At 32.6% G+C, this 12960-nt stretch overlaps 1 protein-coding gene across 1 annotated transcript in view; it reads right to left on the reverse strand.

Annotated features, from left to right (window-relative positions):
- LOC143389916 (DENN domain-containing protein 1B-like) overlaps window positions 1-9858 on the reverse strand; it is a 135784-nt gene extending 125926 nt beyond the window's left edge. The window contains 1 exon segment of the mRNA XM_076842642.1: window positions 9814-9858. Coding sequence (XP_076698757.1) covers window positions 9814-9858 — 45 coding nt within the window.
- Between the last annotated feature and the right edge of the window lie 3102 nt (window positions 9859-12960).

Here is a 12960-nt window from a genome sequence, read left to right on the forward strand (position 1 = left end):
TTAATAAAACCTGAAAAATGGATCCTATCCTCCTAAGTGGTTATTTTAATATTTTGCAAGCTCAATATCCCAGATATTGACAAACATAATTCAAATAGACGACCCATCATTTCAGTGAAAAAAAAGAAAAGACTTAACTGTCCCTACCTCCAGGATCTTATGCTAGTCTGATATATTACTTTTCTTCCTAGATACTTGGAATGCACTTTTTGAATAAACTAATTAACTAGTTTATATTAACTGAGGAGTACAATTCCTTGAGTAGTGTGCTAACTTATTAATGCCTTCAAAGAAGAATGTACAGTGCTGGGGATATGGGGTAAATTATATTGTTGTATTGTGTGCTTGTACTAACATGTAGACAGATCCCACCATCATGTATGACTATAATGCACCATAAAAAATGAAATATTTATAGCAGCTCAATTCACAATAGCTAAACTGTGGAACCAACTTAGGTGCCCTTTAATGGATGAATGGATAAAGAAACTATGGTATATATACACAATGGAGTATTACTTGGCCTTAAATAAAAATGAAATTATGGCATTCGCAGGTGAGTGGATGGAGCTGGAGAATATCCAGCTAAGTAAGCCAATTCCCAAAAACCAAAGGCTGAAAGTTTTCTCCAAGTGGATGTTGATCTGAAATGGTGGGGGCAGGGGATAAGGGAAGAATGGAAGAACTTTGGATTGGGCGGAGGGAAGGAGATGTTTTTTGGGGTGGGAAAGATTGTGGAATGAGACAAACATTATAATCCTATATAAAATTGTGATTGCACGAATGGTGTGACTCTGCATCATGTACAACCAGAGAAATGAAAAGTTGTGCTCCATTTGTGTAAAATAAGTTGAAATGCATTATGGTGTCATGTACAACTAGCAGAACAAATACAAAAAAAAATCAGTGCCTTGTGATTAAGTTTAAGGTTAGAATATTTCACCTGCTTTAAAGATATTTCAATCATAATAGATTAAGATATTGTTTAGGAGAAAAGAGCCTCAAGAAGAAGGCATCACAAAAGGTATAATAATAATTACTTTGAATCAAATTTAAGTATCAACTTCTTTCTCCAAATAAACAGGAGTCCACGTTTCTTAAAAGAAAAAAAAAATTAAAGTGGCTAGGGATGTAGCTCAGTGGTAAAGTAAACCTATGTTTAATTCCAAGTACCACAGATGCACATACAAGTAATCTGTCGCTATCATATTTGCTTATTCTTGGTTTCTGTATATTGTAAAATGATAGTGGTAGATATTTATTTCTTTAATTACTTAAAACTGGTGAAATATAATCCTCTTCAATGATCTTAAACTAACGAGCATAGAATGGAGATGCAGGGTTAATCGGGAATATTGACCAATTTTTATGAAATGCACTGGATATTACTGCACAGCAAGAATGAATTAAAAGGTTAGAAAACACTTGTAGTGTTTTGGAAGCTATCTAAAATAATGTTTCTTACTAATGTTACTATAGGATGGATGTCTTCTCCAAAATGCTTAAAAACAGAAATGTTTGAAATTTTAGATTTTTTTTCATATTTTTTATATCTTTTAGGGCTGAGACCTAAGTCCAAACACAAAATTCATTTGTTTCCTAAGCAATTTCTACATATAGCCTTAAGGTAGTTTATACAATATTTTTAGCATACCTGTGTTTTGACTGTGAACTGACACCTGAGATCACATACAGGATTTTCAATTTATGGCTTCCTTTGGTGGTCAAAAAATTTCAGATACTAGAGCATTTTGAAATTCAGATTTTCAGAATAGAGATATTTAACCTGTATGGTCATTAAAATATTGCCATCCTATAAGTGGTTTTAATGTATTTATTGAAGACTATTTTGAGGCTGCTTTAATACCAAGACTTGTATAAAGATAAAAGTTCCCATGCCAATTAAACCAGTTCAATACATCTTCTCATTGCTAAATTATTAGATTAATGATGCTTTTAAGTGAAAAGTAGCTTCAGGAAGTCATAGGGGCTACTAAGGTTAAGCACTTAACTGATGGAAACATGACCATTCAACTCCGCTTCATCATGACCCAATCTCATATTGATTTTATTTCATAATGGCTTAACTAGGCATTATAAGATTTCATAGGAGAAAATTTTTCTGTAAAGATATGGGCAAAACAATTATTTAAAAAATACTTAGTCTATAGAGGAAAGGTCTTGAGAGATGAAATTCTATTACAGGAATGTGCTGCTAACAGATGCTTTCCGAAGACCTTTTACTAATACAAATGTTACTTGCAAATATATCCTATCAAATTAACAAAGATTAATACATTAAGCAACTATAGCAATTAAAATTGTTATATTTTAAGTGTCTATAAAATTGTGGGTTTATGATGTGCCTGCATAGCAATACACTTTCACATATTTCTCAAATATTTAAGAACAGGCACTGGATGGATATACAATGATATGCAAAACAGAACAGTCTTTGCCATCATGCTGGTTGTGATCTAATTGTGGACCAGGTACTAACCAATAATTTATACTAAGCTGTGAACAAATCTTAAATGTGATATACACACTGCTGTAAGAATGTTCCTTAATAGGAATACAGGAATATTATTAAGTGAAGTGAATGGATGTTTATCAAGAAACCTCTGTACTAAACTGAAGTACTGCCAGATTCCACAGGGTTCTGATCAACCCCACCAGTGCTTGAGGAATCATAATCTGTGTCCAAACAAGGTTGAAAACCTTTGTCTGCTAATCTAAGTCCTCCCTTCCCTATACCTCAACTCTTTTCTGAGAATCAGGCTTAAGATGATTTTAAGAAAAATTAACTGTCTTTAAGTGAGATCTTACTCTTTCACTCTACCACTGCATCCTGACTTCCAAAGGTACAAACCCCAGAAATCACTCATGTGATGAGAAGACATTTAGGACATCAGCAGTCTGGGGCTGGTGGACTTTCCTGTACTGGGTTCTGTTTTCCCAGTTTACTTAACATGACCGAAAAATGTCAAGGCTAAGTTTGAGTCAGTATGTCCTTTGTCATTTACAAAATTACAAATTCGGATTAAGACCGTGATAAGAAGGTGACACTGATGGACGTGTTTAAAATTGAGCTCTTATATGGCAATATTTTAAATTATGACAGCAGTTCTGAACTGCAGATCTTGAAATTATTGTTTGTATATACAATCTTTATTGCTCATGATGAATGAAAAATAGAATCAAGGGAATTAGGTAAAATTTACTCATTTTTTGAATATTTTCATTTGGTCACTGTAGATGGAAAAAAGAATAAAGATATTAGGGTTGATGACTACAGAAGCATATTACAAAAATATACAATGTGCTTGTGTTGTGAAAGATGTTTATGATGTTTATAGAGGTTATGTAGAGTGCATGAAGAAGAAAACCGATTACTAAGGTCAAAGTTGAAAGGCCTTTGTAAGCTAATTGAGGAGAGGTTTTCAAATGGGACAATAATTTTTAAGGAAGATTAAATTCATTCATAATGGTCAACTTTTTTGATTTTCAGTGTTGACAATATAATATACCTGTCTCATGCCCTATCTTTTAATCCCTGGGTAGCTTCCCTCTGCTAGTCTTCACACAAAAATGGTACTTCAAAATTCATACTATTGATAATGAAACTAATGTTAATATAGCATAAATATACTAAGGGTGATGAATCAACTAGAAGAAGGTCACACAATACTTCAGAAGTATATTTGGCTTCTCTTCATTAAAAGTGAAATATTCAGAGCCACTGTGATTTAAATAAAAATACTAACATTTTGAATTTTCACAATTTATTCTTGATTAATATTTAAGGGCATTACTTTTCATTTTCTTCTCAATTTCAACAAAGATTATTTTCCTTACTTTTTGCCAATGCATTTTACTAAAATATAGAATACAGATTACTAGTGATTTTTCTGTTGTGCTATGTAATTTTTAAAAATGACATTCAATTTTTTCAGTAATAAGCATGTTAATATTTTTATATAGGTATATAATTCATAATTTCCAGAACTTGCTTTAGTGTTTAAAATGTAAAAATTACTTGATGTTGCCTGCTAGGAAATTATTTTACTCAGAAGAGGTGGGCCAACCTAGGCTACAACAGCTGTACCTTGTAGCACCAGGGACCATGGCTCAGTGTTTCTGTCCTGACAGTGACTTACAGAAGAACAGAAATGTTCCTCCCTCTGGAGTTAGCTTATTCAAGAGGGCTCCAAGCCACAGCTAAGCTTTGTGTTTAAACTTAGTCAAACTTGGCATTGATTTCCTCAGCACACAACCCGCCAGGACTAGAAGACCGTGATGTCAGTTGATTTGCACATATTAAACTAAAATTTCCTTTACACCCAGGTTGAAACTTGGAGCAGCCATTTACAAACTCATTCTCTTCCAATGCTTACCAAACATTTTTTAGAAGGTGGTCTTGCCCTTTTTTTCCATCTGGTCTTGGTCAGGTATCAGGACCTAGGTCAAAAATTGAGTTATAACAGTAACTCTCAATGGTATAAAAGGTTTTGACTCCAGGTATACTTCTCCTTCTAAGTAAATTTGTGGCACAAACAAAAATGAACTCTTGACAATACTGTCACTCTGTTCTCTGTGTGTTCTATACAAGTGCTTGCTTATGCAGGGAATTATTGAAGTTTTCTTTGTGTCTACTACAGGAGCATTTTTCATAATTGATATACTTAGAAGATAAAGATCTTATAAACTGTAGAGTTTAATAGATACCATTATCAAGTGCCAATTATTCAGGAGTCCTTTCTATATTTGACTTTTCTATTTGATCTGTCAGAGGAATATTTTAAGTCTCTGAATACTCTATTTCTCCTTGCACTACTTGAAAATTTTTGTTTAATATATTTTTAAAACTGCATTATTTGGAACATAAATATTGCTATTTATAATTTATGCTTCAGTGTCATATTATTTTATTAACTGTAATCCTGTTTCAGTCTCTATTTTTTCTTTGTGTATTTCCTAAGTTATATCTTTGCCTATCTCACTATTTGTGATATGTTCACTCATTGGATCTACAGGATAAAGTTGGTGTGTGTGTTTGTCTGTTTTTATAGCACACTTTTTTGAAATTTTTTTTTAGTTGTACATGGACACAATATCTTTATCTTGTTTATTTTTTATGTGGTGCTGAGTATCGAACCCCATGCCTTACACATGCTAGGCAAACACTCTCCCACTGGGCCACACCCCCAGCCTATTTATAAAACACTTCAAAGGCCTGTGTTTTTTTTTCTTTTCTACTTTATTTTAATTAGAGATTTTTTTCAAATTTCTGGAATATGAGATTTTCCCCTAATTTTAATGGTTCCTCCTTGTTTTATTAGACTCCATTTAGACCTTGTGTTTTCACAGCTATGCCATCCATAGTTTTTGCTATTTTCCAGTAATTTTAAAGAATTATAGGCTTTTAAAAATTTAGTGATAAATTTTACACTTTGGAAATATTTAAATATGTATTTTCCAAACTTAAGCATAAAAATAAATTAAAGTGAAAAATGCTGACACTTATGTGTCTTCTTTACCCTTTTATTGAGGATACATATAGATTGAAAACTGGACCACAGATTATTGACACTGTTTCTACATACTTCCTGATTCTTTCAAATGTGATCTTGTTTTCAAAACCTTTTTCTATTTACTAACACATCATTAACATCAATACTTTCACGATAACCCATTTGTTGAATTCCTTTCTTTGATCTGGTCACTGAACTTTTGGGGGAAAGGGTTAATGGGTAATATACTTCTTGATTTTTATTCGTATTAAGAAATATTTTTTATGATCTAAATACATAAATGACAACTATAGTAGGAATAGAATTTTTATTATGTATTTTTAATTCTCATATTAAAACATTGTAGACATATTTTAATGTATTTTGGCAGTAAGAATTCTAAGAAACCGGAGAAACAACTACAATTACAAATTCTAATGAATTTATTAATTGCAAAAGTGTAGAACACAATATTATAAATATCTAGAAGTATAAGGTCACTAGCAAAGGTACTTTTATCTAACTTTGGCTTTCATGTCTCTTCAAGTCAGTTTGGTCACTCTCATTGGAGTTTGTGAATTTATTTTCTTTCTTGTTTTTGAGTAAACTTGCTTCCTTGATTTGGTGACTATTTTAGTGCTACATGGGGAAATATGCTCACTGAGAGAATCCACTATCATTCTGTAGTACTGGGAGATTTTGATATTTGATGGCTGCCTATAAATGCAACAAAATAATTAAAAAGAGAAACAACTATTTAAGTTTATCACAAATAAAAAAGAGGCCCATCTGTACTTTAAAAATTAGAAGTTTGATGGACCAAAATATATGTATTCTGAGCACTTTGATTTTTTTCTTTTAAGTTGGCAAACAGATCTGGACATTCATCTGTCTAATACATTTATTATTTAAGTCTCCAGGAATGTAACAAGGTTTCCTATTCTCACCCAGAATTTTATTCACCACTCTTGTGTTCTCAAATGTTGCATTTATGAATTAATATGGCTTATAGTAACAAACATCTATTCCATTTTATTTATGGCTCAAACATGAGTAAAATCTTATGTAATTATACTGTATTCAGCGTTAAATGTTTTCTATGTGCTTTTTAAGTTCAGGGCTTCTGTTTCCAGCTAGTGGGAACACTGTGGCAGAGCCATTAGCTGTCAGCCATCTTTGAGAATTTTCTTTGTTACGGGAAGCCCCCTCACTCTGGGACCATGTCCTTTATAGGGTAGCCTTTACCCAGTGACTGAGTAATCTGTGAGAGATAAAGGTTCCTCTCCTTGTCCAGACTCAGACCCCTCTGCAGGTGCTGATGGAGGTACTTGTTGAGTCTGAATCATTGCTAGTCATCTTCCTATTCATATTGCTTTGTTTTTTGCTTCCATTAGTTTTTAATCTCAAGTTAGTTACTTAGAAAACTTACAGAATATTAATTTCCATTCCATATTCTGGGACAACCCAACCCAAGCTGGGACAAGCAATTAAGAAAAACAAACAATTCTTTGATGCTAGTATATTTGGAGATATTTTTCTTCTGTACCTTGAATCTCTCTTCAGCATGAATGTAAGAGGCCATTGTCTGTGATTCCTCAAGATTCATTTGGTTTTACTGTTTAAACAGCTCATTGTCCAGTCAGTAATCATTTGTTGTGCCAGATTCTTAAACTAGGACTTTCAACTGGATGACAAAGGAGGAAAATCTCAAAAAAATAAGTAATGACAAGAATGGATGAGATATGGGTATAATAAATAGTGTGAAGGAATTCTGAGAGATAAAAATGGTCCAAAATAGTGAGAGAAAGTAGGATCAAGAAAGGCACCTTTGAGGAAATGACATATAAGCTAGGATTTGGAAGATGAAAAGATGACAGAATTTCAGGCAATGGGAAGAGTGTAGACAGAGGCCCTCTGACAGGAGAAGATTTGGGGTGTGGAAGTAACTGAAGGTCAATGTGGCTGGAGTGTGATAAACAAGGCAGGGTTGCCCTGTGTGAAGCTCTACATGTGGTTAGGATCAGGGATCTGATGTGGGGTGTTGTGGTCTTCTCTCACAAACACTGGGAAGCTACTTAGAAGATTAGCCAGAGTGACTGGATGTGATGTCTCCTCTTTCCTCTTTTAGGTTATTCCTTTGCTTTCTAGAGGTTAGATGGAAGAGCTGGGGCAGGAGTGGGGTGGTGCATGCACAGATCCGTTGGAGAACTATTGGACTTTTAACCTTAGGAAGTGACTGTGGTTTGGACAAAAGTGGTCATTATAGATGAAGTCTAATTGACACATTAGAAACAATTTCCAAGTTTGAAATGCAATAAATACAGATTGGTTCAGGTAGGAAGATGATAAAGAACGGATGATTTCTAGTTTACTTAAAGCTGCAGCTGAGAAATGACAGTATCTAGGGGCATTTATGAGAACACTTCAGGAGAGCAGGGGGATTTCTGTAACTATTAGGGAGGAAGTTTAAGGAGGCTATTATGTGAAGGTACTTAATATAGGGAAAAAGGACTAAGGCAATTTTGTGAGTAGTTTTTCAGAGTTCAGTAGTACCAGGTTCATCCTTCTCACTTGTGAGATGAGCAAATACACTCAGAAACCATAAACTTATCAAAATTATTTATCTAGCCCAAGGAATATTTTGGTGAGACTCTTTCTATATTTCCCAATTTATTTAAATATTTATAATTATTTTAAAGGTTTTAACTGATTTTGACCTTATAAGTAATCATACATTTTAATTTAAAATTTCTAATTATTATAATTTCATGTAAAACTAAATGCAAACATCATATTGAAATTGAGCTACTGCAGGTCACTGTGGCTGGAGCATGATAAACAGGGCAGAGTTATTTATCAATTCTCAAGACAATCCTAAATGAAAGTTTTTGAAAGATAAATATATAGAAAAATCTTTACTCATAAAAAATAAGACAGTTCCAATTAATTGAAACTTTGAGCTTACAATATTTTAAAATACATACATTGTGGGAAGTAAAACACATTAGAATTATATGTACAACCAGAGTTCCAATGATTCTATCTTTATCATGGAAGTATTTTTTAGAGCAATGAAATTGGAAAAGTTAGAGTATTTAGTAAAAAAATGATCTTTGCCTACAAGAAAATAAAATGGTCAAAAATAGTGAGAAGGTCTTCTTGTGGAGGATTGCTTTAGCTACTTTGACAGGTGTAGGTGAAAAGTAAGTTAAATACTCATGAACAAGATGAACAAGTGTGTGCTCAGAAATATCTTACCACTAAAAACAAAATTGCATTACCACCTTTGCTTTTCCTTTTTATTCATATTTATGTAAATGTCATCTATAGAAAGATTATGGGAATTTTAAAAATAGGCAATAGTTAAGGAACACCACAATAACACTTTGCTGAATACATAATAAAACATTTACATCCTCTCTAAAAGCTTTTAAAAAATATGTGCCATGACTGTACAGCTAGGAGGAAAGCACTTCTATGTTCAAGCTCTATTTCTTGAGGTTGATGATATTTTGCTGCTTTCTGGTCTGATTATTTTTGACTACTCATGATCTTCATGTATATTTACATTTTATGTATTGAATTGCTTTTTATTTTCAAATATTTTGTATTGAAAATTACAAAGTACTACTATACAACATAATAACTTATCTATGTTATGTGGAAGTTTAAATATGAATTTATCTGGTATTGGCTGTTTAGTTTTTGAGGTCCCTAATCATTGATATTTTAATAAAGTATCTAAATGTATCCCAAAATATTTTTGCAAAGTCTGCTGATTGATTCCTATAAAGCTTCTGAGGAGTATAGTAATCTTGAATAGTATGGGGATTTATATAAACATTGGGCCCCTGAGTTGGAGATTGTATCCCCATGATGAAGTAGAAATATAGTAATAGGAGAAAGAAAAAAATCTATAGATAGAGCAAGCAAACAAGCAATAATTTTGCAGCCTGACTAGTCATGTGACTTCAGGAAAGTTATGTGATATTTCCAGACCTCATTTATTTCATCTCTATTAAAGACGCTTGATGAACCACATTTTCCAGGCATTCTACTTTGAAGATTATAAAATCTATGCTCAGGTGGTAAATTGCAGTGTTTACACAAACATGACATATTCTGCTCTGAATACTATTCTGCATTTTTCTCAATATCCTTTGAGGGATTTTAGTAGTTTCTTAAAAAGCCAGTTGATGAATAAGGACGATGACATTTGACAGGAGTCAAAGATGAAGGAGAAACAACACAAAGTATGCTCTGGGAAAAAAATAACATGACGAGGCTAGAGAATACTTACCGTCAACAAAAAGACCAAGGTCAAAACTTCCTTTTCAGAATCCATTCTGCCTTTTAAAATGTCAATTTTCATCTCTGACTTCAAAGTAGTCTCGCTTATTTCTGGGTTTAAAATACATACTTTCCATATGCAACCTTCCTACAGGGAAATCTGTACTTGGGAAGTGCAGTCTAAGCCCTAATTAAGAACAACTAGAAGACTTACAAGGACTTTGCATATCTCTGATTTTAATGAGGTGATTTATTGTTTTGTAACACACAGTGAATTGTAGACACCTCTTTGTGATCATATTACAGAATTGATCTAAATATTAAATACAAAACTGCACTTCCATGTTTCTTACACATGTCATTTATGACATATTTATGTCCTTTTTTTAATGTAGCAATTCTTATTCTTAGTTTTTAGGCTGTTGAAGGAATTTTTTTGTCATTTTAACATTCCATTTGAAAAATTCAAGAAAAAAAAAATCCAAGTAGAAACTACCTTGCTTCCAATACTAAATTCTTTACAATAAAAATTTATCAAACAGACAACAGTCTTTTTTAGTTTTTGTATTTTTTTGTATCTAATCATAATTTCCCATGGATGATATTTGATTTTGCCCTTATTATTCCATACTATACTGTGTTCTGAAAATTATTGTAGAAGCTTAAAAAATAGGCCATGTACAGTTAATGATATACAAAGGAAACCACTCTCAGGAAGTGGAAGCAAATGTACTAACTATGAATTAGAGAGCTGGAGCTTAACAGTGAGGCAACCAGCGTTTCCAAATCTTGCTCATGATTTATTAGCCCTATGACCTTGGGTAAGTTTTTTTTTTAAAGATTTCTGAGATTGAGTTCGGTAGATAGTAATTGAAACATCATAGAATTATAACAAGTATTAGTAAGAAAAAAGAAATCTGGGAAAAAAATTTAAACATTAAGCTATTATCTCAACCAGGTCTACCCCATTATTACAGTAAGTTTTGAGCCTAACTTGTATCTAAACTTTGGATGCCACATTCTTTTCCTTTTCAAAAATTCTCAGTTTTCTCCTAGAATAATGGCAAACAAACAATGGACATAATATATTAGAACTATTTTGTAGGTTTTAGTTAACCAAAATCAATTTAATATTCACTATTTAAAGTGATCTGATTTATTTTCCTTAGGAGAAAACTGAGAACAGATGTGAAATAATCTCAATTTTCTAAAATATTAGCCCTTGCTGGGAGTATTTTGAATAGACACACCCTTTGAATGTCAAATGATTCCTTTGCAGACTTGTTGTTTTCGAATTCCCTGTCTGACTTGCCCTCTTGTTTTCATTTGTGCCATTATGGTTACCTCAGTTCCATTTCTCTAAGTAAATTCTATAAGAATTTATAAGATTCTATCTTTTCTTGCGCATAATAGATCCACAAATGTATTTGGCATATAAAATAAATTGATAAAATATATAAGTGTGTGCCAAATTTTAGTAAATGATACAGTGGCTCAAAGATTTATCCATTCCTCAGCTAAATATATTTGCTCTTAATAGCAATGCCCTATCCCATTCAAAGGCAGGGCTACAGGGGTGAAAATTTTAGCCTATAGGTGAAAGAATGTATACAGCTGTGTTATTTCCTGGCTACAGTTCACTGTTAAGGCACCAAAGCTTGCTTGCCTCTCCTACATGTTGGATCAACACAATAATTTATATATCTCTGAGGAGTAAATGAATACTCACATTATTAAAATAGATGGAAAAATTCAAGAAGATTCAATAGAGATCCTAACCAAAGTTGTCTGTTTTCTTTATTTTGTGTTATGTTTTAAGCCTGTAGACACTATGTAGATTCATGAATTATGAATAGATTTTCAAATCTGTTTAGAACAGATACTTTTATAATCTTCTTGTTTTTTCTAGAATGTTTGTCTCCCACTGCTTATTAGTACTCCCTTTACAAGCATCACTTGGAAACAATATTATGTTGTTCCAAATATCACACACAAATAATATTAAAATCTAAAAATTAAAGCCCTTTTAGGAGATGACTTTTGTAAAAAAAATGATTAGGTGTGAGATACCTCAGCTACTGTAGGGCCTACTTCTCAGCCTTTTGTCTAATATCTCAGAGGGTGCTAGATATGATAGCCCCTTGGATATTCTTCCAGGCATCTTTGTCCTTTGTTCCTTCTAACTTCCGTTTTCTGATAAGAGCAAACACTTGAAAACTCAAATCCAATCACATGTGGATGCATATGTCACTAAACGATGATTATTAGTAAAAGATGAATCAAAGGCAAACAGTCTAAAGAGAAATGAGTGTGATGGCATAGGGTAAGCACATATCACTGTGTGGTCATCCAGTACCAAATATTTTCACTAGAAAATCCATTAGATGAACCTAAAAATTCAAATCACTTTAGAGAAAAAATAGAATGAAATGTTTGAAAATGTTATACTTTAAGCAAGATTAATAATATGTATGGTGTTGAAAGGTTTGTGGTCATGCCTTCAAGGAAGTTAAAAGGTCAGAAACCACAAAAGTGCATGTGTGCTGTCATTGGCATACTTACTAATTTTTCTCATTATTCCCATAATGAGATGTACTATTTCAACAGAGACCCTCTCGAGAGTTGCTTTGAATGTTTTCAGGCAGGCAGTTCTTTTGCTTTCATGTTGTGGCCTTGGCTAAGGAGTTCAAATCGACTTGTCATTTATTCAACAAGAATGTAAAGTTATTATAAGAAATAGTTTATTTAATACTCTCCATAACTACACTCTAAACTCTGGATACTCTAAATGTATTCAAGGACTATGAAGTTTGAGCACCTTGGTACATTCCACATTTTGCACAGGGATTAGAAAAAGAATTATACTAGGACATTTTTTTTCAATGAAAGAAGAAATATATAAATGAAGTTCAACACAATGCTTTGCTCCCAAGTCTGATCCTTGGCTTTAGGTTAATAATGCATGAAATCATAAAATACTTGGGAAACTTTTCTCCTTTAGAGACTTATTTTTTTAATTGACAAAATGAAATATATGTACATAAAAGTTAAAAGAAACACAATTATGTTTTTGCAAATGGGTGAAAAATTTAGTAGAGCAGTTATGACCATTTATTCGACATTTTATAAACATCCTATTTGTTCATTGCTGATTGGT

The sequence above is a fragment of the Callospermophilus lateralis genome, unplaced genomic scaffold, assembly GCF_048772815.1.
Source record: "Callospermophilus lateralis isolate mCalLat2 unplaced genomic scaffold, mCalLat2.hap1 Scaffold_74, whole genome shotgun sequence".
NCBI lineage: Eukaryota > Metazoa > Chordata > Mammalia > Rodentia > Sciuridae > Callospermophilus > Callospermophilus lateralis.